The following is a 25,822-nucleotide window of genomic DNA, read 5'->3' on the forward strand; positions in this document are numbered from 1 at the left end:
TGTGGGCATTTTTATATGCAACTTTTAATCTAACAAGCAATATTTGATCGAATCAGAAGCGGACAAAGGGATCAACTTAAACGAAATTATAAAATAAATTCCCTACATTGTAGGCATTACATGCAGCCCTAACTGTTTAATAAATGTCAAAACATGTACATCGGGGTGGTGAGAAAACATGGTGTTTTTCTGTTGTGTTTTATAATATATATTCAATTCACAGATCTTCTCGCCTTAAAAAATTCTGAATTTAACTGAACAGATAAATAATCTATCTATGCCTATTTCAACAAGGTTTTGTGATTCAAAACAATACGAATGTAACATTCCTTGGAAGAATTAAACTCGTTGGCCAGATAGTATAAATTTTTCAAAGAGGTATTTTGGGGTAAAATATTCCGTCCCTTTCAGTATTGTCAAATTTTCAAAACAAAACTGAAAATTGTTTACAAATTCTTGGAACTAAAATTATTAATTTATCATCACACAAGAAAGATAACATATGGACTTTTGATCTCAGTTCATTAGTAGATGTAGAACAGAAGAAATCCAATTTCTGTAGTCTGACTGAAGTGCATGCTCATGCACAAAGAAGCAGAAGAAGGACACACGACCATCGCGAGCTGCGTGTGCGTGTTTTGTTTTTAGTATTTTGCATAAATCATTTAACAATTGATTGAACGTGTGGCTTCAGTTGACGATGAAACACCCTTAACAGTGCAGTGCAAATCATTTCTATACCCCATTCGGGCGATGGATCGATTACTAAAAGCCGTGCAGTATAAGCAGCATGTGAGATCAACGAACAAAACTTGAAAGTAGTTCTAGCAGCTCTACACTTCCTCAGGGTGCAGCTGCCGCAGTGAAAAAAGAAGCGCGGAAGGTGGTGGATGTGTGTTCAGAAATTTGTCACGACCCTTGAGAAGAAAAGAAAAAATTCTGTAGAATTACACTCGCCGCAACAATGCGACAGGAAAGTGAGAAAATTTGCACGCCAGTCCGCGAGTGAGAGCGATAACCCACGGAAGACACGCAAACGTATCGGCTTACCCGCCTCGGCGAAGGAGTGAGCGAGAGCGCGCAGCACGCGGGAGTTCTCGTTTCGTGACACGCGAAAGTTATCGCTGCGCAGCATTTACGGATTCGCTGTTTCGGAGTTCGTCCGAGAATTATTGAGCATCTAGGGCCCGTTTTTTCTAGGGCTTGCAATGCGGCTAATCTACGTAATCTTGTCATCGAAAAAGTGAGAGTGCGTGAAGCAATACCTCGAACGCGTCCCAGTGTTTACATTGCATTGCCCCAGTGATCAAAGTTGGCTCGTCTCGCATCGTTTCGTTAGGAGGTGGTTGGCGTTTAGGCCTACCATGATGAAAAAACAGTGCGCGCTCCCTGCGATCTGTGTCGGGCTGGAATGTGAGGAAAAAAATCCGTCAGCAACACCCCGTCAGTAGTGTGCGGTCAGTGTAAACGCCCGTGATAGCATTCCGCTGGCAGGTTCTAGCGAATGAGTGAGCGGTTTCTACAGGATTCGTCCGAATTTGTGCAGGGTTTTTGGTATTTCTTTTTTTTGCTCTAAAATATGGACTGACGCACGGACATATCGGCCTAGTTCCATGGTGACCCTGTTGGAGCGTGCAGCATAAGCAGAACGAAAGGTAGGCACCTTTTCGCCGTCCAACGGCTACTTTCGTTACACTTTCGGTCATTTCGTGTCCCAAGAGACCCTCCGCTCGGTATGCTCTGGCCATTGCGACATGGGACCCGTTCGGGGTGCGACTTCTTTGTTTTCACCATTTTTGGTCGATTGATGGTTGTAGTCGTTCACAACACAGGCCCAGCTGGACATCGTAATGAAGAAGAAGAAGAAGATCAGTAAAATTAGCACTAAAAAGGTGGCGTTGAAAACCGATAAATGTGACCACGAACTAGTGCCAGAGCGATGGTCCTTTCTCGTCGTGCCTCTAAACACAGTCCAACATAAGGAACCTCTTCAAAAAAAGTACTGCAAATGGCCTAAGAAGCATTTTTATGGCGAATCTGTTAGTGTGTGTGTGTGTGTGTGTGTGTGTCAGTGTTTTCATTTCCTTTTTCACTCGAGAATCAAACTAATCCCCAACGAGCAAACAGTCCTTCAGCTTCGGGCAATATCCCCATTCAGTGGAGAACATGGTGTGTGTTGCGTGTGCAGGGGTTGAAGATTTTCGTAGAAAAAAACGACCCAATGCAAACTGACCCGCGGGAAGCCTGAAACGAAAGTGTACACACAAAATTGCAACGCTAGTTTTCCTTCCCCTTTTGCAATCGAACGTGATTTTGCTATCAAACGGTGATCAATCAGGACGGGGGGATTTCTTCAAGTAATTTCACCCCTTCATTGGTGTGCTCTCAAAACCGTGGCTCAATGTATGTGGCTGGTTTTCCTTCGGCCCACCAGCGAGAAAGCCGCGAAAAATTCCACCTATGTCATACCCCAAACGGGGGGTTGGCTGCTGGTGAATTTGTTTTCCCCGTTTTTAATTGCCTCGCCATACCGATGGAGGCATCCAAACCGCACACAGCTGGTATCGATTGAATACAGGGCACTGGGAAGGCGTTTAGTTGCCAAGCGAATGCCCTTTAAACGCTGCTGAGAAGAGCGTGAGCAAACGGAAAATAACATGGTGTGCAGCATTCCGGTGCATCGGGTGCATGGCGGGAAGAATATGCATCAGTAGTGAGCTTGCCCACGCCACCAGGTTCCTTTTTTGTACCAATCGGCAATACAACTTCCTCCTCAACTCATGTTCTAGCTGACCATTACATGGCACATTGCATGGGTGTCGATTATCCAGGCTGAAAACGGGTTTCTCGATGGGCCTTACAATTATTAACAATGTGCATTTTCATGCTTGGACTGTCACAAACGTTGTGCTTTTTTCCCATATCCCTCGGGTGGGAAATTAAACACCCGACGGGGAGGTATAAATAGACGCGAGTTGGTCGAAAAAAAAAAAGCGAAACGCTAAAACTACCTCTTCAGACCGAAAGCGATCGAAACATCTGCCGGCGGAATGCATTCATTTCCTGGTGCAGTTTTCCCTGCTTACTTTCCCTTTTGTCGATTTCGTGTTTACAGTTTCACTCTTTTCACACGCCCCCACCAACACGTGGGGGTGTTTCACGAAAATTCCATGAAATGCAAGCGGTACTTTCGGCGGGGGGATTTTCATTTTCGATAACGTGTTAGTTTCATTTGCCTCCCCGCGTCGGTAAATATGCTTACTTACGGAAGTGTTTATTGATTGGAAATTAAACGCCCTTGATGATTGGAAGTGTAAGTTTGGATAATTTCCTTCATTGGCATTCTGATTCATTATCCCACACGAATTTGTTTGGCCCTCCCCGTGAAACTTATGGATGAAAATCCAACTTTGTCGCCAAATGAGCGAAAAACTGCCACGAGGCGGAACGTTTAATTGTGGTTGGTATATGCCACCGCATGCCAATTTGTGGCAATTGATCACAAATCAGCCTTTTGACGCCTCACTCCATGATAGGCTCCTTTTGCTTGACCAGCGACCAGGAGGTTCTTCGAGGGTTTATTTCCCGAGCGGTTTGGAACACTTCGCTTAATTCGTTTTATTTTGCAACACTCATTTCGCGGCCTTGTTGCGGTCTGTGGAGTAGTCTTCTAGTACTCTTGTGCCACAGGACGACACCTTCAACCAAAGAGCCATCCTTATTCGCCTTTCCATCCATCTCAGAACCTCACGGCGTAAATCCAACCGAGCGTTACAAATGCGGGACACAGATTACATATCCCGAGCATAGTTTGCTTTTGTTCTTGTTTTAATCATTTAGCGAAATAAACCTCTTTATGTTGGTCTCCCGACCCGTCCCGAAATGTGTGGGAGAAAAGCTTGAGGAAACGGAGCAACGGGTTCTGTGTTTTTTTTGTTTGAGTCGATTTTACGGCCAAGGAGAAGAACGTTTCAACATAAAACTCTTCATATGTTCGAATGCGTATCGAATGTATGGGCATGATAACACAAAAATGCCATATACTTGGAAGATGTGAATGAAAGCAAGGAAAGTGCTAAGAAATCGTAAAAGAATGCGTCTGTGCGTTGTGTGATTGAATATACAAGGGACTCGTCATATTTGGAGTGGAATTTATGAAGCAAACTTTTATTACTTCAACGAATCCAATGGTGTATTTGTGGAGTTGTTTTCGTTTTTATTCTGTTTCTGGAATTTTTTTGCAACATGTAGCTCCCCTCTCTCTTCAGTAGAAAGCAATCACTCACTTTCAATTAGAAACTCGTACAGGTTTAAAAGCAGACATTTAAAAACATAATTTTTGTCCATAAGAATACCGTTGCCTGTTCTTTAAACTCTACTATTCACCAAAGGAAAGGGCTTTTGGAACGGAAAATGTCCCTTTTTTTGCTCGATCCAGATGGATACCTTTCTCGATTGCATAATGTTGTTAGCTTCCAGTGGAACGGTTTGAATCAACTTCTATTGCCCCAGCCCGTACGCAAACTGTCGCCACTGTCTCGTGAAATGATTTGCACACGCAATGTACGTGCGTGCGTGTCTGTGTTTGTGCCTCACACCGGAATGCTAATGATGTTCATCCGGTCTCATCCCCGAGAGCCTCCCATCAACGGACCTGCCGTTTATACGATGGTGACGTTCGAAAGGACTCTTTTTTCGTGCTGCCGTCTGCTTTTGTTCACTCCAAGCATCCTTTTATGCCACACGCCTGACCGGCATGTGACCCGGTGACCTTCTGCACCGGATGCAGCAAACTGCTAGCCTGGCGGAGAAAAGAAAAAAAAAGGAAGGAAAAGTAAAGTCAAGCATATCTCGCCGATTTTTGGGGACACGTCTCTCTCTCTCTCTCTCTCTCTCTCTCTCTCTCTCTCTCTTTTGCTCGCCCAGATTTAGCTCATGGCAGAGGGAATCGACGATTCCGTTGTTTTGTAACCTCTGTTCGCTTCCATTTTGGCATGTCTATGGCATTGATCTTGTCGTGTTTTATGTGTGTGTGGTTTTCACGCGACAACGAGGCTTATTACTGATGATACGCTGGCCAGCGTCAATTGTCCTGCAGTGTTTTTTATTTATTCGACAGTGACAGTCAGAGAGAGAGAGAGAGCGAAAAGCAAGATAATTGGGAGAAATGTTTATGTTTGTTTATTTTTCTTCCAGCTTCAAATTCGCACAGCTGATTATTGGCTCTTCGCTGTCTGTTAGACAGTTCGGTTCGGATTCGGGACTGTAGTCTGTTCTCTCGTCCGCTAGGTCCTGGGTGACCGGCCATAAGTCATCGTTGATGATTGGCTGTGTTTGATTTACTAGCACAACAATTTATCAATCTTACTTGTACGAAAGCACTCCAAAATGATGTTATCTACAGTACAGTACATAAGCAGTAAGCAATGATCGGAATGTAAAACAACATGCTAAAAATGTGCAAAAAAGCAACGAAATAAATTGAATTAATCATCTTGCGGCATGATTAGTTTTAGATTGACTGCACTTTTCACACTGTAAAGGAAAGTAAAGCAAGTTTAAGGAAAGTAAGTTGGCCCGTTTGGTGGCTCAATTTGATTTTTTTTTTGCTCACTCGATTGGCTTTAGCCCCGATCCAGACATCACGTTCACGTTTGATGGGTTTTTTTTCCTTCTCTCTATCTCTCTCACGTATTTAAAAACAAGTTGGATGTAAGTTAGTCAGTAGATTGTTGTTTAAAAAATATACCATACTTCATCAACATTAATCAGCGTGAATCATTATCCGCAATCTCTAAGTTACAAACCCCGCTGTTATTTCGGTTATTGTTATTGTGTTTTTGGTTCGAAAAAGTGTAGTGAAAAGATAAACCCACTGTATACAACATTTGCGAAAATATTGAATTATCAAATACTGAGCAGCAATGTTAGCTGATGTGTCATGTCATAAATACACGCTGCGTCAGCCATTGGAGGTGAATAGTTTTTATAGTAAAATCGTCCTGACCTAAAAGGTCTGCCTTACTAAATAACTATTTTAGTTGAAAGCTATGATTGTACGCAAATTTGTTCCAACATACCAGGCCATAAGCACGCCTTGGCATAAGTCAACGAAGTACCAGGCCTTATTCATTTGAATCGGGTAAATTTAGCTGAACTCTGGCTGATGATGATTTTAGCAATGGGTTGGGATCATCAGCGTTTGGGTAAATGATGCGCTTTGTTCTTGCCGCCCGCAGCAGATCACATTCTGTTGGCTGATATTGATGGGTTGCCTTGGAATTGGCTTATGCTTCCTGCGTTTATGTCACACGTGAATGTTCTTCGATTCAGCCACGTGGATCCACACGATGAACACACGAACAATAGGAGCATGAGCGCATAAAGACCATATTGTGAATAGCCTCACGTTATTTAAAGCAGTGAAGCAGGAGAAGTACGAATTCTCTGGAAATGCACAATCTCAACGACATATCACTTGCGTGGCTCTGGCAGCCCGGTAAAATGCTGCAAAAATCGATATGGAAGTAATTCGAGATGATGTTTGAAGTATTTGTTTTATGCTTCCAAACTGCGTATGTGCGTAGGGTGGTGTACTCATGCTAATTCCTTCCATTTCGGGTAGGAAATAGTCCGGAATTGGATTGAAATTTTCCGTTTAAATCGCTTCCCCCGTGCTGTTTTGAGACTCACCCTCTGGTTTAAAAAGATGAAAATAATAATTCCCGCTACCGCCAATCGACGATGAAGTTGAAGAACAGATGTTCAAGAAGTTTTTTGATGAAGCGCGCGCACCTTTCGATGAGTAAATGGTAGACGAAGATAAGAAGAGTCGAACCATCTTCAAGGGCTGAACGAACATTAGCACTCCAGTGAATCGCTCGCCACCGGCCCCCCGAGGGCTTCGTCTTCCTCGTTTGAGAACACAATGGGGGGTGATGGGTTTGCATCATTTTCTGGGTGGATTTGCAAAGTCTCCTAGCCCTCCTGGTTCAGCATCAAGTGTTGTGTCTGCTGAAGGATCGTGCTGTTTGTTCTGGGCATTTTGTGAATGGCCATGGACTTTGAATGCTTCGTTATCGTGCTTTCATTACAGCTTTTCCAGGACCTTCTTTGTACACTTGGGATGTGAAACTGTGAGTGATTTGGAGGTGCATTACGTTCATGCATGTATAATGTAATTTTATGATGAAAAAAAAGAGAATAATAAAAAATGATACTGTGGATGATTCTTGAACATTAAATATGACAAATGTGCCGTGCGATGGTTGTCTATTAAAGCCAATTTTATACGTTTGATCTGTAATCTTTAAGGCGGTAGGGTGTTTTACAAAATTAGTACACCAAATCGCGATGCATCTTCGCCACACAAAAAATGTGCATCTCTCTTTTTCGACCTGACGAGCTCGTGAGTTTTTAACAACATTTCCGGGACGTAGATTTAGTATGCATAAGCAACGTACCGTGTTACTTTTACACCTTTACCAGCAACATAATTGGGAAAGGACAAGACATGGTAGTCATCCTTCTTAACTAATACTTCAAACAATGTTAAAACGCAATACGACACTCTTTGGCACTTGGCAAGGGCTTGTTCAACGTCCGTTCATTCCTCGTGTGAGCCATCCGTTCCCGATGTCGTTTCACTTAACTCAAAGCGCAGGACAAGCGATTCCCACTTTATGGGTGGCTTCAACGGCTCTCATATCAAACAGGGTCCCGCATGCAAAAAAAAAATAAAAACAACAAAAGATCCGGCACGCACGTTCGTGTGCGCCTTCTTCCAGTACGGGACAGAACGGTGGGAGAAATATGGTGCCAAACCGAGCAATGGGTTAGGAATTAATTAACGGGATTATACGCCGCCTGGCATGCCCCAACGGGATATCTTAGCCGTGCGTCGGACAAACACACACGTGAGTCTCATTCCAAGCTCTGCAGTGGTGGGCGTTTGCCGTGTGTTGTCGATAGGCGGGAAGAATTTGCGCTAGCTTTTTTCGCGTTAAATCAGAACGATAATCGACGTGACCGGTTACGGAATGTTTCACTTCTGTCTGTGTGATGACCCCTCTCCTGGATTGCATTCCCCGGTGTGGGAGTGTGTGCTGTGGACATGGCTAATTGTTGCTTGCAATTGCACTTGCAGTTGCACGTATCTTAGGTAACAAAACAACGTTTTGTTCATCGGTATTGGTTTGGTTTTACACCCTGTCTCAAATGTGGTTAATGCCACTGTTTTAGCCTCACGGGCGGACAATAACATATAAGTTCCGATGGTAGAAAAGTCCTTCGTCAATTCCCGATTCCCGAAAAGAAAGCCTTTCTACAAAAATACACGCACTACAGTGTCGCGCCTTGAGTAACGCCTACATTAGTGCTATAACTTGGTAAATGAAATTCCCAGCTTCCTCAGCCCATGTACTGCCACGACCACGGAATCGCTTGCCTGTCCACCCACCCGAAAGTTCGACGAACCCTCTGGCAGTGAATGGGTGAGTTTTTCCTTTCCGGTAACACTGACACACACCCGCGTACATCGGTCTAGGCAACTCGGTGGTTCCGGAGTTCTCTCTGCTCCCTCTGTTGTCCGGTGGACGACAATTGCGGGGTAATGGCGGGTTTTGATGAACGCTTTTCATCCTCCCACAGCCCATTTAACGAATCCCCGGCGAGACTCACCCCTCCCACGCACACCTTTATCTTTAATGTACATCCGCCACCGGCGACAGAAGGGAAACGAACCTCTGGCCAGAATCGTCCGGATTATTATTTGTTTCTATCATTCTCGCTGCTCTGCGAGCCTGATGCAGACAATGTGGCCCGGAATGCCATCACCGGGTTGGCGCACAATAACACACCCAAACACACTGGTAGCAGACACACTTCTTCAATTGTGTCGCGAACAAATCCTGCTGAGAGGAGGGAGAACGGATTGTCGTCGAGGATCACGGTCTGGTGTTGTTTTTTCGTTATCTGTTGTGGAAAAAAAGAGCTTAGCCCCTACGATCATTTTCACGGTGGCCAGAGAGATGAGCAGGGCAGGGTCTGGCCCTCGGCTCGATTTTTGCCGCGAACGTTTCGCACATTTCCACTGGCCATTAGTTTTCGGCGAAGGTGTGTGGGTATAAGCATGCCGTTTTTGTATAATGGAGTAATTTTATTCATGACCTCGTGGGGACCACCGAAACCCATCACTAGTCCATTCAAGGAACGACGATCCAAGGAGAGTTCTTGGGTAGAATTCCATTTTTCTCTATATAAATTTGCAAGTAAATTTTTTTCACACCTCGAACGGGGCGGACAAAAAGACGGCGAGAGTTGGAAGCATTTCATAATGAATGTTTTGTTCCATTCGCTTCACTGTCGGAAGATTCAACGGTGGCTTTTAGTTTTGAAATTCTAACCGCCCCGGTTGTACGGTGAATGACGCCTCGACTTGACGGGTTGAATGGGCGATGGAGATTGGACGAGTTTGCTATCAAACCAAAGAGCAGGTCTCAGCAGAGTGTGTAGCAAGACAAACCCCAGCTGGATAGATATGTGTTGATCGGTTCTGACCTACTTCTTGCCATTCCGAGATGCTCGAAGGAATCCCTCGCCGTGTGAAAACGCGCATTGACAAGAACGGTTGGAGGGAAATGGGGTTGCCTTTTGGGGGAAAAAACGGGTCTGGAGTAGTTTGTTTGCGGATGTAAAATGCATGGATGGCATCCAAGTCCGGCACCCGAGCATAGTTCGTTCCGTTTGCAATTGTTTACAGACACACGATGGGTGGAATTTTCCAGAAGCGTGTCACCCCCCCCCCCCACACACACACACACACACACACACTTGCCTGCAACAGTTGGCGGCACCGCCTTTGGAGGGAGGAAAATCCTGCAGCCAAATCGAAAACATAAGCCTGGAGTTTGTGCATGTGGCTGAGTGCGTGATATTCATTTTCCCTGTTGCCACTGCCAACTGACCCATTTTTGGAGGAGTCGTGTGCTAGTAGCATCACAGCAACCGGGAAAATGGTGCAGCTAATAGCTCGCTTTGCATCGTGCCTGCTTGACCAAAGTCCTTTTCTGCTCCTCGCCGTTCACACCCACTGGGAAGCCTTTTAAATCGTCTAATTAGTTGTGTTGCTGCGGTGGGAAACTTTTTTTTGTATTTCCGTTTGTAATCGTTTGCAAAGTGAAACTAGTGCAGCCATTCCTTCCGCTACGTTTCGAGGACACCACTCGGTAGTTAGCGGAAGCGTGCACCCCTCCTGGCAGGAGCACCAATAAGTAACTGTACGAGTCATTTATTGGTAGTTTGAAATATGTTTGTTTTCCCAATTAGACAACCCAGCAGCTAATTTGTTTAGCATAATATAACAAGATGCTTTTCGCGGATATGCCATTAGTTCCGTTTAATACTTCCTTCTGGCAATCGGGTTGGTTGGAAGGTAGAAGCAAACATTCAAGATCAACGGAAAATCTATTGCTTATCATAAATGGCTTCGCTATAATTGCCCAAGCTTGTGATTGGCAGTAAATCACAGAATAGTATTCTGCTAATTAACGTAACTTCAATACAATCTACTCAAATAAATTGTTCGATTGTTGAATTTTAGTTTTTTCGTCTTCAGGATCGTTTCTATGTTTCATAAAACGATGTTAGAATATTGCCTGCGGTAATAGGCGTCTCAATTTATTTTCTTTTAAGTTCAATCAAACTGTGTTTTTATACAGACACACATGTTGGTGATCTTTTAGAAGTGTATTCCTTTCCAACGAATTTATATCGTGTTACATGTTTTAGTAACTGACGAAGGAGAGTTAGAATAATTATTCTTTGTATCAAAAAGATGAAAATCGTCCCAGGGCAGATTTTCTCAATTGAAAGATGAAAAGCCGATGTTTAATGGCAGCTTTCAATTAAGAAATAAAAAACCAATGTGCACAAGATTGTTTCTTACTCTTTCAAACAAGCTAGGATTTTGGAGTAAAACTTGACCTAAACAAATTATTTTATGTTGGGGCAAAACGCCACAGTTCGCGACACTTTTGTACATTTGGTAACGCTTTAATCCCTTGAACAAGAACTTTGTTTCTTTCTAATGTATATCCCTTAAAAGGAATATTTACACAATCATAACACAGCCACGGTTTACATTTTCACGTTCCTCGAGATGAATTATACTGAACGAGGTTAAATGGATTTATTTCTTTCCGGTAGCCGAAACGTGCTGTGCGGTTTCTTCTTCCTTGGCGATCGTCTGCAGAAGTTCCTGCCTCTTGGTCGCAATGCGTTCCTCACGGCGACGACGGGCCTCGCGCACCTTGGTACGCTTGGCTTCAGCCTGATCGCTCAGCATCTTGGTACGGGCCTTCTCCGCCTTTCGCTTGTGGATGTGCTCGATCAGGATACGCTTGTTCTTGAATACGTTACCCTTCGCACGCATGTACAGATCGTGGTACAGATGACGGTCGATCTTCTTGGCCTCTCGGTACTTCTTGAGCAGGCGACGCAACACTCGCATGCGGTTCATCCAGAGCAGCTTCTGGGGCATACGGGCGTTAGCCGTACCCTTTCGCTTACCATAACCGCAGTGACGGCCCTTGCGACGAGCGATGGTGTTTTTGCGTACTCGGTAACGCGAGTGCACTACCACCGGCTTCTTGATGATCAAGCCATCCTTGATGAGCTTACGAATGTTTTGTCCTGTGAAAAGAGAAACAGAACACGTTAGCATTCACTACATTCACATTCCCGGGGGCATCGGCTATGAGTTACGATTACTTACGCGAGTTGGTGTTTCCGATCTCGTTGATTTCATTGGGATCCAACCACACCTTCTTCTTGCCGCATCGCATAACCGAGGCTGCCAGCCTCTTCTGAAGCTTGAGGGAACTGAAAGTACAAACACATCACATTTGTTACCAGTTGAAAAAGCACTTCAGAAACATGCAACGCATATGGTTGTTGATTTCTTCTCGACGGTGAACGAAGCTTAGTGGTCTGCGCCACGTCGAATTCCATCTCCCACACTGCATCGTTCAAATGACGAAGAACCGTCGCGGAACACATTACACCACTCTTGAAATATTTGCTAGCATTTGATGGTAAATTATTTCACCGCAAAATGCCATGCTTTGCTCACTATCGGCAGTGGACCCATGTCGCTTGTCACTGTGTGTTGCTTTCCTGCTCTCGCTACATACTCTGCAGGGACCGAGGAATCGATACAAAGCAGACGCGCCACATACACATGTGATTTTGGAATATTTTAAGCCAATTGCACACGAAATCACGATCCATTCTCTAACTGCTGCGTTGCCGCACGGTTTTTCGTCACTTGAAGAAGCGTTTTAAGCCATTAAGCCGGTCTTTTCGTCGATATTTCGACGGTCAGCGCACCTCATGCTGCTGCTTGTTTCCTCGGATCGAATAGAAAGAGAGTTGCGATTTGCCAGGCGGAAGCTCGTCTGTCATCGGCACGGTGCGCCATCTAGTGGGAACGTTAGCTGTCATTGCTGCTTGGGGGTACGAATGTGTCAGCCAATTTATACCATGTTGGTGATTTTTTTAAATAAATGCGAATAATTGAGCAAATCAATACAATAAAACTAACAAATATATAAATGCTCGTATTTAATTCAGTAACGTTGAGTAGCCATACCAGTTATACCAGTCGACATTTGTTTTTATTTTGCATGTTCCGTGAATGAGTGAATGTGTGTGCATGGGTGTGTACAAACAGTCAGCTGTCTAAAGTGAAGTTTGCATCTGCTTTGCTGTGGATGCAAAATGTAGAATTTGCGAGAAATATCTTTGTGTATCGAGTGATTGCTTCGAATAGTGATATATCTTCCACTCTTCACATATTCGAGTGGCATGAAGCAGCCCTCCACCTTTCAACTCCATCATTTATCTTTAAGAGCCAGCAGAATTCAGGAGAGCTATGTGTACTATTCCAATGGAGGGCTTTGTTCGTCACATTTGTAGGTAATGCAGCGCGATGAACCAATTTTAACCTGTTAAGTTATAGGCGGGAAAAGAAACCAATGGATTATGGTATCGAAACTCTCGGAGACGCATGTCCTACATATTGCTCGGGCTTATTTTGTTTTCCATTCTTCACAAATTTATAGCATGAAAGTGTTAAACAACTCCGCGCGTATGTATCAGGGCTTCAAACATATATGGTTGATAGAAAAAAAATGTTGATATCCTAGGATAGTAAAACTTTGATCTTGTAACATCATTAGATCATTTTCAATTGAAGTGATATTTTGTGGTCTGTATGCAGATGCACTCATGAACATTTGAACTAGTCAGTGTTTAGTAAGCGGTATGATAAAAGAGCCCTACCTATTATTATGAGCCGTTCAAGGTCATTAGCAACATAATTTCTTTTGTATTGTTTCCGTTTTTTTGCTTTTCAAAGGGTTGGTATGCGTAATCTCCATTTACCAGGAATTGCGTGCAACCTGTATAATATAATGCAGCTAAAGCTCGACGTGGTGCATGCTAATTCTTCCTTCATTTCGCCTTTCCTGTACATGTTTTTGGGGCTTATCGCGAGATATAAGAAAAGGACGACTTTGTGGTTCATATACATGATCGCGTATTATGATTCAAATAAAATGAATACCTTATGAAACGAAATTCAACAAATGGAGCATTTTTTTAACACTTGTTTTTTCTCTTTCTAGGCTGCAAAATATTGTCCCCACACTACGATGCATATGGTTATGCTTTACAAGATTTGATAAAAAGCTGCAAACCAATTCCTAATTAGTAGGACGAATTCATTGCCGAAATACTGTAACTACAACTAAAGAGTACAAATGTCAGCCATCCGTCGTGACCATTGCCGTTACTATCGCTACTGCCGCCGTCAACTACATGGCCAAAGCCAGAACGCCATAGTATTGTAGCATATATTCCGAGCAACACAATTTATGAAGCACAGATCTTTTCACAGAACGTGAGAATCTCTCCATTCATCGATCGTGCGTGTACGTACGCCTGATTTGAGAGTAGCTTGGACTCTTTCGCAAACGAAGCGGAAGATTGAATAGACAAGAGATGGTTCTCGAAGCGGTACGAAATGGTGATGGAACGGCGACACAGCCGATGCTTCGCAGTTCGTCAAACAATAGCGGAGGACCCGTTCTTGTGCGGCCAACTTCGCTGCAACCTCCGGAACGGGAGCCGGTGAATTTCCAAATCAATCTCATAGGTGCTCCGCCCGAAGTGGAACAGCTCATCGAACATATAAAATCCGTCGCTGAACAGTTTCTGTACCATTGGAAAACATTTCCTATCAGTAAGTGTACACCTGTATAACCTCAAAGTTATGGTTTAAATAGTTATTCCGTCTAATTGTTTCAGATTTACCTACTCCACTTTCGGTGACACCTGGCGGTGGTGTTGGTAATGGAGGAACAGCTGTCGTTGCTGCAACCGGCCAAAATGCAACATCTCTAACAGTTCCCGGTAGCGGTGGTGGAAGCAATGTCAATCTGAACAACGCCGTCGGCAACCGAAAGACTCGTCCTATCAATCTGCGCGATTTGTTCATTGCACCTCCATTTGACGAGCTTGACGCTGTCGCCGCGGATGGCAGTGGAGAGCCACGGTTGCTTACCAACGCCCAGTTGCGATCATTACGTGAACGTGGGTTAGTACAGGGTTTATTACCGTGGGAGTTTTGGTTCATTTCTTTTTTTTTCATGTTTTCATGTGTTTCTGCTTCTCATCTAAGTCATATGTTACACTTGATTAAATGCTTTCTATTAGTGACCATTACGAACGAATTTCGGACAACGCACATATCTCTACTGCTTTCGAAGAAAAGCTTCTAACATTGCATTTGCAATTGAGTAACATTTTAATTTCATCGTATATTTTACATTGATACATCTTGAAATGATTGATTCTTGTATCTTGAAATGGTCGAAACAAATTTTCTTACAATTGATTTTTTACTCAATTTTCCTGTGCATTTATTTGACCATAAATTGGTGTTTCGCATTATCGTCATAATGATCATTATTGGTTCCGATTATTGTTCATTTCTCTCGTACTTTTTTCACACTCGTATTTTTTTTTATTTTACTGGTGGATAACCTTATACAACTTACATTCATTTGCACACAAGCTTCACCGCTGGCATCATGCATCCACGAAACAAACAAACAAAAACAAATCCAATAATTGTAAATGTTTTCATTGAAAGCTTGCAAAAGGACAAATTTGGAAAACCGAAGAAATTGAATTGCGAACAATTGGAAACGATACAGTGTACTGGGTAAATGGAGTCGATATAATTTGTTGTTTTTCTCCCTCCTACTCTTCCTTATAGTGTGCTATTCATATCCCTTTTTGTATGTTCCTATGTACGTGTATAATTTACTTTTATATCGCCAAAGATTTTTGATAGTTTAGCTACTGACGAAAAAGGATTAGTTCCCTGAAAGTAATGTTTTCCTTTCAATTTTTTTTTATACAATCACACAATGTCTTTCTTATAAGTTCACACCAGGTTGTGTTTATCTAATAATGATTGTTTGATTCGGTTTGATAGTGCTTGTTTGATGTTTGTCATTTTTATGGTGTATTAATGTTAAATAATCTCTTGTAACGAAAACCCTTCTAGAATAGTTTAATGTTATAAACGATACAGAGGATTTTGATTTGTTTGTTTAAAACTGCTGTTTAAAATGTGCAGAGAATATTCTGATATTCCTTATACAAAAGCACCTTTTACTGCTTTAGAGGGATGTTACGACGATTTTTCTATACATTATTGCGTTATTGTTTTCATGTTTTGGAATTGATCAGAAACAAAGAAATTACCAAACATCTAATGCTCATTCACCAGTAGTTGTTGATTGTTAGCAACATTAGCGAGCCTTTTTCTTTAAACACCCATGCATTGGTAGATATAAATAAAAAACGCGTATGTAGCATATATCATTGAAACATCTCTGGGTAGATTTTTGTTCCATCCCTATCAGGCTAGAGATTATCTTAGTAATTTTTTAAAGCAAATGTGTTGCATGGGCTATGCCAAATGTTGAACATTGATCAGTTTTATCAAATATGTAATTTTTGTGAAATGCTTCCATTTCAGTGAATTTGAAGTACCTAGTCTGAACTTCCCAGGCCAGGTACACCGCTGGCAACTATCGCAATTCCTGCAAAAGGGCTCCGAACGAACGAGGGACTCGCTGCTTAGCGATTTAGCGTTATCTGCACGCTTTATTGTTATCACTGCCAAGGGACGACTGACTGGTCATTTCTTCTCCGTTGTCCATGCCATCCGTGCACTGCTACACGGATTGATCAAATTGGTAGACATGGTTGTCGGTAAGTATTTGCATTTCCAGACATTTGTACCATGCATTCGCCCTTATTGTGGTTCTAAATTTATTTCCAACTTTTTTTTTGCTACATGCAGGCGTTCCCTCGTTGCTAGCGCATAATTTAGATAATAAAATTAAAGAAGAGCGTTGTCGGTTTCTGGTAGCGGAACTAGTTTGTAGAGTAAGTTATAAACAATTGATGATCGGCTGATTTATGAAGGATTCACTAACTTAGCTATCTTCTTTTGTTCTCCCATATCAGAGTGAGTATGAAGACTGTCTAGATTCGCTGCGCAGCTACGTGCGCCAACAGCTTCGCCGGGCAACCATGGAAAAATTCGACGTTAACTGCAACCAAGCGCAACCGATCCCCTATCTGTACCTGACGCCCAACGGTCAGGACATCGATCTACGCTTGTTTTCGAAGGACACGATGCGTCGCGCTCTGCCGATATTGGTCGGTATCCTGGAGAAGGAAACACGCGGCTGGTTTTTGCACTTCCGCGAGCGGCTTATTGCCGAGCTGCGTGAGCGTAAGATGTCGGATGCCGAAATCGAGGAAGAAGTGAACGAAGCGGTCATGAAAGAGTATCTGCAACGCGTCTACACGTCCATCCTGTCTAATCCGGAGCTGACCGAGTTGGGCGAAGGAATACCACAACTGCTTGTGCAGCAAGCCCAATCCGTGGTCATTATGCACAAGTAAGCACCACACGAGTTTGTCATTCGGTGGATGGGGTTTGGTAAATATTCCGGTTCTCTGTCCCTGTCGTTGTAGGGCGGCAGATAAAATACAAAAGGAGCTGAAAAAGTCTCGTGAAGAAATGGAGAAGACGCTGCAGGAGCAACATCCTGTGCTGTCGCGTGTCTTTCCATGGTTACGCGCGAAACTCAATGCCGGTGAGCAGGCGAAATTGTCGAAAATCACCTGGGGTGCACATGAAGAAGCGTTGCGCGCCGCGCAAAGACACAATTTGCATCAAACCGTTTACTTTCTCAACCGAGATTTGGCTTTCATGAAAGAGGTAGCTATGATTTTGCAATTAATGCTCGCCGAAGATCAAGATATTGTGGTTTGTGCTGATATCCTTCTTTTTTTTCCTCTCTTGATTTTCTCATTGCTTGCAGCGTGAACCGGTTCTGCTGAAGGAGTTGAAAAATGCCAAAGCACCAACACGAAACTTCCAGTGGGCGTGCCGCATCTGGTCACCGAAATCGTGGATCATTCGCCGCAGTTTTCAGGGACACTCGGAAGTGATACCGACCGTGATCTGTCAGCAGGCCACCTCCATCGTTACGCCGCGGTCGGATCCCAGCCAACCGGTGTTTCTCGTCGAAAAGGAGCTGATCCGGTCAACGAGCACCCGATGGCCCATGTGGAGGCTGTTGAATCTCTTCCAGCGCACTTGGACCTGGACATGGAACATAATGTTTCTGCTCGGCGTTATAGTGCCGTGGTGTAGCCCGTTAGGTTTGCGTGCATTATTTTGCAAGAAACCGTTCATGGCGGACCTCGAACTATCGCAGGTTAATGGGACACTATTTCCACGTAAAACCAGCATCACGCAGACTATGATTTCGCGTCTTATGGAACTGTGGCGGCACATTTCGAAAGCACGAACACATTTCGAAACCGAACCGGACACGGGTTTTATCGGCAAGGGGATGACGCGCCACTTGAACCGGCTGTATAATTATTTCATAAAGGGTTTCCTCGGTACGCTTGCGATATTGGTGTTGTTTCCGCTGCTCTGCTTCACGGTGAGCGCGTTTAGCATGGCACTGGCCATCACCGCACCGCTTTGGATGCCCTTCATTACCGTTACGCTGCATCTGTATATGATGCTGGTCTATGATTTGGATTGTCCAGACGAGAGCCGGCGCAATCGATACTGCATATTTCTCGAGGCCGTTGGCTGGAACATCGGTGTGCAAGGATTGCTGCAACCGCTGGCAGCCGTGCTGGTTGCGTCCGTCGTATGCCCGTTAATAGCCGTGTTAGTGTTCTTTGTCGGCATTGTTCGATATTGGGTAAGGCTGTTTTGGGACGCGGCCACCTTTCATTTGTTCATCAAAAAGTGCGGTCGCGTGCCGGCGAGCGACAGCTTTGCTGTTCGTCGTATAGCTGGTCCTGGGTTGGCACTAGATTATTACTTTTCAATCAAACCGGAACAAGCACTAGCCGCATTTGAAGCCAAGATGGAGCTCGACGAGTTGCAGGTAAGAAAAACGTCCATTATGACAGATAAAGGAATACCAGTTGTTAGAAATGACTTTATTTCGTTCTCCCTTTTGCAATCTCAGGCGTTCCAGCATTCGATGGAGACGATTATCTGCCAACCACAGAAGGACTTTAGTCAGTTTGTGGAAGCTTGCTTTGGACCGTTCTCGGCACAGCTATCGAAAAGTGTTGGTCCGTACCGTCAGCTAGAGCGCGAGGGTCAAGACCTGATGACGTCGTTGCACGAAAAACTCGAAAAGCGTCGTCGGGATCTGCAGACAGGGCTCACGACGGCGGTTAAATCGCGTATCAAGCTGAACACAATGGAGCTGAAGATCGTCATCCAGCAATCGGCGTACATGCTAGAGAAATTCTACCCTTCGCATGTTATAGCACGCCTGTCGATCGGCGAGGAGGAGTTTTGGGATGCCAAGGGTCTTTCGGTGGGAGATTGGGCTGGCCTGGCCGGCATGTTGTACGCAGACATTTTCAGTTTGGATTTCTTGACACCTCTCACCGATACGGACACTCAGTTCAAGCTGGAACCGCACGCGCAGCTAGATCTAAACCGGTACAACGAAATGGTGCAAAACACGAGTGACATCATGGGCATCAATGGACCGGATTTGCTAGGAAATGTGTATGCGCCCCGTGGCAATATTCAGGTACACTCGCCGTACCTGGAGGTGTCCGCATTCAATCCTCGCTCGCGTGTCATGATAAACTCACGCCGAGCAGAAAAACGCAAGTAAGTAAATCTTTTTTGTTGGAGCGGAAAATGTCACGAGTCCGAGAAAAACCTTCGCGGTAATGAATTGATGAATAATTTCGATTTCTCTTTTGCATTTGTTTCGTACGCAGTGATACGTCCTCCTCCGGATTGACAACGCCACGCGTGCGAGCACGTCGTTCGCCAATGCCATCGCCGAAGCAAAAAACCCAGAGCTGGAAGCCCTGGAAGCGGAAACAGCAACCGAAGCATGCGGCAGATAAAATGCTCATTCCGCTGCCAATTCCGCACCCGGTACACATTGCCATATCAATCTACAACCGCGATTCGGATCAACCGATTCCGGTCGAGTCAGATCTGTGCTGGGAAATTCTACGTTCCATCGAAGAATGCCAGGGAGATCAAGAGGCGATCGTGCGTTTCCGAGAGCTTGGCGATCGCATTGATGGTGGACATCACCATCATCACCATCTCCACCATCATTCCCACCCGAATCGTTCGGTGGGAATCAGTGTGGATGGATTGGCGGCTATAGATAGCAGCATCGATTCGCTCGACTCGCAGAACTCATCCAACTCTGGCACAAAGGACAGCATGGACATGATGGCGGGCGCAACGGAAACGCTACCGTGCACGAACCGCGAGGTAACAATCATCATGCCTACGACCGTACTCGGAGTGGATGACGACGATGATGATGTCGTTGGCGCTGATGGTCGAGGACGAACAGATACTGGCGGTGATATAACGCAACTCGGTACCACTAATACGACCGTCGTGATGATGCCCTCGACAAACGGATCTGGCAGCGTAACGACGACGACGGTCGCTAATGTCGGTGGAGGCACCGGAGGAGCATCGACGCCGTCATCTGCCACCACCGGACCGACGCATTTCCACTGGACGTTGCGGAACTGGGGCGGAGGAAATGGACAGACGGGGGCGCAAGGAAATCGCCGACGAAATACCAGCTACACGTTCAGCAGCGCCACCACGACTAGCGGTGGCGGAGGAGCTGGCCAGCTCAACAGCGGTAGCGGCAATAATTCGGCCAACGATAGCCAGCTGGATCAAATTCGCGTTGACTTAGCTAGCCCCGAGGACATTTCGCTTGATACGGACAGCTCCCGGGCGATGTTTACCGCTGCGTATGGTACATCCGTTTGAGCGGATGCCTTAGGCAGCACATTTTGTGGGAAAACGGAAGCGAAAGGTGAGCATTGCGTTTTCACACTATGTTTACATTTACGATACGAGCGTACGATGCATATTTCTTGCATTACATACGCTGTACAGTAACAAACGCACTCAGTGTCGTTAGTTGGTAAATAGGCTTGATTTTGCTTTATTACGTAATATTTTAATTGTGTCTAGTCGCATTCTTTTTAGCAGGTTCTACTACTTTTGTTACGTTATGATTTGTTTTATCGGAGTTAACGTTGTTCGTCTGAGTCGTGGTTTTTTTTTAACTTGCTTCAGATAGAACACCCAAAAGTGCATCTCGTCAGGATGTAATCATAGCTTTTCTTCCTATTTATACAAATACGCATTTCTATGTATGCAGCAATTAATTTTTTCATCTAGGATACTAATTGTCAATCCTACGATGGTGAATTTCATAAGAGATAGTTGGAATGATGATAAAGAGATGTGACGAATTGATTCGTGTCTGAAAGATACCGCTCACAATGATGCAGCCAAAAAAACAGTGGTGGAATATGGCAGTGAATGTAGGTAAAAAATCGAAAAATATTCGTCACATATCAGAGCATTCAAGGGTAAATTGAGAGAATTAGACCAATGAATGTATTTATATTGTGTTTTTCTATTTTCCTCATTGAGATTTCTATCGGTCTTATCTCGTTTACTGCATTGTTGTAACGAAAAACATATACCAACTCTAATACTTACTACCCAGTAGGAAGTCGTCTAACGTTAGCAGATTATTATAGCACACCGATTGAATCCCGAATAGAGTTTTATATATACATATATATTCATTAACAAATCGATGCAACCAAGCAAGAACCAAATTAACAAAACAATACTTTTGATTGTTCACCCTCACATCAAGGACAGGAGAAGAAGAAGCAGACGGTTGAGGAATCAAATTCTCCAACCGCATTAGATACACGCATAGAAAGTAATGCATTTACAGTTTGAAAAAAACGGGCAAGATACGGACGTTTAGCGACATTTTGTGCTCTCTTGATTGAATGCTTGCATAGCTTGCAAACACTTGGAAACTTATTTTTACATATTACAGGGATTACATAATGCACAATAGCAGAAACATGAACAGATCAAACGAGCTGCAGAACAACAGGCAAAAACCTTCCAGCCAAAGATATTGACGATAATTTAATTCATATCGTTAGCATTCACAAACAAGCTATCGCGTTCAAATGATTCGAAATAATCCACCTTTTTTTTAGTTTGCTCACTTTTTATTCGAACGAAATCGTCGCGTAATGGTACAATATGTATATCTATGATGCTCCTGCATCCCGTTCCACAATGCTTACGTTTTGATTAACATAACCATCTAAATTCGGTTAATGATTAGTTTAAGTATCAATTGCTATTATTCCATGTGTATTTGTTGTGATATATATATACAGCTCGAATCCATTTTGGATCATTTCAAATGAAACAGATCGAATCTTGGGCTAAATTTATTTCATAGTGAATTTCTACGTTCACTTGCCTTTTGTATGTTCTTTTATTTGTTCACCGTAATGTCCTTTATCGATTTTATCCTACGTAAATTATATCATTTTTACGGCAATTAACGGCAGACTAAAGCAGCTATAATATATACTGGCTCCAATGCAACCTCTACACAAACCAAAGAAAAGAGGAAACGATCATATTTGAACAACCGACTCTCTATTTTGCTATATTGTGTAGATCATTTTGCCTCTCAGTAAGGGTGGAATTAACACCCTACTGCAAGTCCCTTTTGCCGAATTCAGTTTCAAACGTTCGTTGATTATTACTCCTACGGTACCTAATATTTTATAGCATAAAAGAGAAAAACAACCATAGTTATATGATCATTTATGAACAAAGTATCTCCGTTGCTTTTAAATCGTCTTAATAATCTCTTTTAAATCTTTTATTGTTGTGTAATTTTTAAAAAGATGTTTATGCGTTGAACAAAACCCCTTTTCATGTTCCAGGCCGGCCCGAAATATTTTCTATGAAAGTAGATTCACTGTATATAAATCATGCATCTGCTCTTCCTGAGCTTTCCAAGCGACACATTGTGGCATTCGTGTTTGTGAAAAAGCAAAATCTCGTAGGCATAACAATACGCCGGCATCACCGGCAAATCATCTCAATCCAAGAATCCAGTAAGCAAGTGAATCGCTCAAATTAGTGTGTTTCGTAAATACTAATATTTCTGCTGCGAGGAAACACGGAACCGTTCGCAAAGTTTGCTTACTACTAGGTTATTCAACGATTATTGAAATGTTCACGATAAAACAAAACGTAGTCATTCGAGATGTATAGCAAACGTTGCGCGAAAATATAATGCAGTGAACAAGTGGTTACGAACGAATGGAGCAGATTGCAAAGGAATGCGTGCCCGGCGGCATTTTGTTTATGCTATTGCAACCAGAAAACCATTTCCGTAATTTAAAATAAACTATTTAACCCAGAGAACCATAAAATGAATGAGTATAAGAACGCATAAATATAATGAATTTAACGCAACACTCGTTTGTCTAGCGCAATATACTACTGCACTCTCTGATGCGTCGGTTAATGCGGAGGAAAGAAAGACAAGCTTTTTGTGTGTGAATGTACCATGCCGTGGAATCAACGCTCTCCATTACGTACATGAAAAATGAACCAATTTATTTTGAACACTTCTTTTCTTTTTTCATCTTCAAGCCATGCTGGATGCGCCGTGTTTCTGCTGGTGATGACGTTTCAAGGAGCTTCTGCAACCGTACGAAACATTGCAGGTGTTACAGAGGTACCGATCCTGCCGATGGCACGCGGCCACGTGTTCGTTCAAATGCGATCGCTGAATGTAGCTTTTTTCGCATTCACCGCATGCGAATGGTCGCTCCTGTCGGTGCTGTGATCGTTGGTGTTTGTTGAGGTGATCTTTTGTCGTAAACGACTGGGTACATTCGGCGCACTGGTAATCTTTCCGCTCGCTGTGCACGTTCCTGATATGTGCGTTCAGATTCGAGTTGGCGGTAAATTTTTTTCCACAGTACAGACACGTGAACGCTTTGATCCCGGTATGGCGCTTCAGATGATACTTCAGTCCGTTGGTGGTGCTGAATCGACGATCGCACAGCAGACAGTAGATGGTTTCCTGCTCATCCACTGGCGATACTTCCGACTGGTGCGATCGCTGGTGTTTGTCTAACTCCTCGGCCGAAAACGTTCGGAACTGGCAGTGTGCACACTGGATCTGGGACGTTTCGCCATCGATTCCGGCCCCAGTTGGTCCATGGCGTTTGTTCGACCGACATTTATGCTTTTCGAGGTTGTGCTTTCGTTGGAAGCTTCGATCGCAATAGCAGCAAGTAAATCGATACCCATTTTCCTCCTCGCGGATCGTGTAGCCCAGTGGGGTGCTTTGAACAAGCGATAGCGCCTCCTCCACTTCGGGAATGTTATTCTCGCGGAAGCGCACATTCTCTTTCATGTGTTCCTTTCGGTGGGTGCGATAATTTTGGACGTGTGTAAAGCTAGCACCACAATCATTGCACACCAAACTGGCTACGTTGTGGCTCTCCGCAAGGTGCACGGTCAAATGAAGCTGCTTTTGAAAGCCTTGTTGGCAGTTAGGGCATCGATATTTGTACGGTTCTTGTTGCGAATTTCCCACAATTCCCTTAAGGCAGAAATCGTAATCGTCTATCAAGTATTCCTCTCCAATTTCGATGTACTTTTTCCATATTTCATCATTTTCGAATGCCTCATCAAGAAAGTCCTCCAGCACCATCCTACGATCGATACGCTGTTCCGTGTGTGGCGTGGATGTTCCGTGTTTTTCATGGATGCTACGGATGAGATGAAAATTTTGAAGGAACAGATCCTGCTCTTTATCGATTCCATCCGCTTCATGAAACTCCAGCGGTACTAGCTCTTTCGCGAACAGAGAATCGTTCAGCAACGTCTCGTATGAATCTTTCTCCGGAGTGCTATTCTCGTCCTCGGCGTGTTGCCCTTGCAAGTGATCTTTAAGCAACTCGTAGCTTTCGAAAGATGAGCTGTCCTTCCCGCAGTGGCCACAAAAATACGGATTAGCCATCTGGCGGTGCACTGAGCGGAGGTGTCTGTTGAGACATTTCTTCAGTCGCTCCGTTTTGTCGCAGAATCGACAAACAAATTGCCTATCTGCGTGAACGGTACGCACGTGATCGAGCAGTTTCGGTTCTCCATTCCATCCACCATTGCAAAAGCTGCAAACATAGTCCTGATGATAGCGCATGTGATTTTGATAGTTGGTCTGGGTGATAAACAACCGATTGCAAATGTGGCACGTGTATGTTTCCTTCGACTCATGGTACATTGCATTATGCTGCAATAACCCGCGAGTGGTTTTAAACGACCGCTGGCATGGCACACAGAACAGGTACGTTGAGCTGGAGGGATGTTGCAATTTTAGGTGCTTCTCGTATTCCTGCTTGGTTGTGAACGACATTTCGCAGAAGCTGCAGTGACAGACAGTAACCTGTACAGGGATGGAATTGTCGGTGGTCTCCTTCATTTGGACCATAGCAGCAACGAAAATATCGTAGAAGTGATAACAACATATAAGCTTCTCCAAACATTTTGCACATATGTCTTCATCCTGAGCCACACTAAAGTCCTGTAAGCGTCGGTAGAAGGTTAAGTTTTAGATGTATGGTGAGATTTTTTCGTTTTTTACATACCTCTGGGAGCTGGAAAATTTCCATCATTTTCCAAATGGCAATATTCTTTCCGGCAACGGTTACGCACTGATTGATGGTTCGCAAGTCGTTTGTGCATTCGCCGCAACATTTGCACCGCCTCGCGTCTAACTGCATTTTATCCTTGGGACACATGTTGCAGTTTAAAAACAGACACTTTATGTTAAGATCAACTTTAGTACAATTTTTCTGTTCATTATACACCGCTTAGTGGCTCTGACTAGCTTCAGAATTTGCTCTTATATACATAAATTGAATCGCAGTTGAAAGTAAACATTTTTACCGAGCATAGAAGAAAAAAAATGTACACAAACCGCAGTTATCCTTGTTTTGACAGCTGATTTTGTTTTGATTATATTTCTGCTTATTGTCACACGATTGCCCACATCTGTCAACTGACAGCAGCCTTCACGCGGATTTTGGAAGCAAGTGTGTTGTGGGGTTGGCTAGTGAATTCTTTTTGTCCAATTTTCCACTTAACTAAAGTAATTATCGGCTAGTGAATCGCAATAGCAAACTGCGAGCAACTAGGGGGTTTTTAGGAAATAGCTTACCCCGTGCTTGTACCGTTTCCGTCCAACCAACGCAAATAGCCACGTTTCGA

General features: G+C 43.8%; 3 protein-coding genes across 3 annotated transcripts; 1 reads left to right on the plus strand and 2 right to left on the minus strand.

Annotated features, from left to right (window-relative positions):
• Positions 1-11,141: 11,141 nt before the first annotated feature.
• Positions 11,142-12,407, minus strand: LOC128721596 (60S ribosomal protein L19). Its single transcript, XM_053815365.1, has 3 exons — positions 12,388-12,407; positions 11,774-11,880; positions 11,142-11,691 (listed from the first exon to the last, which is right to left on the minus strand). Exons 1-3 carry the CDS (start codon positions 12,390-12,392, stop codon positions 11,189-11,191), a joined length of 615 nt encoding a protein of 204 aa, XP_053671340.1. The 5' UTR covers positions 12,393-12,407; the 3' UTR covers positions 11,142-11,188.
• A 1,654-nt stretch (positions 12,408-14,061) lies between these two features.
• On the plus strand, positions 14,062-20,461 carry LOC128720006 (uncharacterized). Its single transcript, XM_053813652.1, has 10 exons — positions 14,062-14,302; positions 14,368-14,656; positions 15,215-15,286; positions 16,112-16,347; positions 16,439-16,524; positions 16,606-17,045; positions 17,122-17,368; positions 17,472-18,563; positions 18,648-19,312; positions 19,426-20,461. Exons 1-10 carry the CDS (start codon positions 14,062-14,064, stop codon positions 20,459-20,461), a joined length of 4,404 nt encoding a protein of 1,467 aa, XP_053669627.1.
• Positions 20,462-23,189: 2,728 nt separating this feature from the next.
• LOC128723532 (gastrula zinc finger protein xFG20-1-like) lies at positions 23,190-25,353 on the minus strand. The gene is made up of 2 exons (XM_053817289.1): positions 25,201-25,353; positions 23,190-25,136 (listed from the first exon to the last, which is right to left on the minus strand). Exons 1-2 carry the CDS (start codon positions 25,351-25,353, stop codon positions 23,190-23,192), a joined length of 2,100 nt encoding a protein of 699 aa, XP_053673264.1.
• Positions 25,354-25,822: the final 469 nt, after the last annotated feature.

This window comes from Anopheles nili, chromosome 2 (genome assembly GCF_943737925.1).
Source record: "Anopheles nili chromosome 2, idAnoNiliSN_F5_01, whole genome shotgun sequence".
Lineage (NCBI taxonomy): Eukaryota > Metazoa > Arthropoda > Insecta > Diptera > Culicidae > Anopheles > Anopheles nili.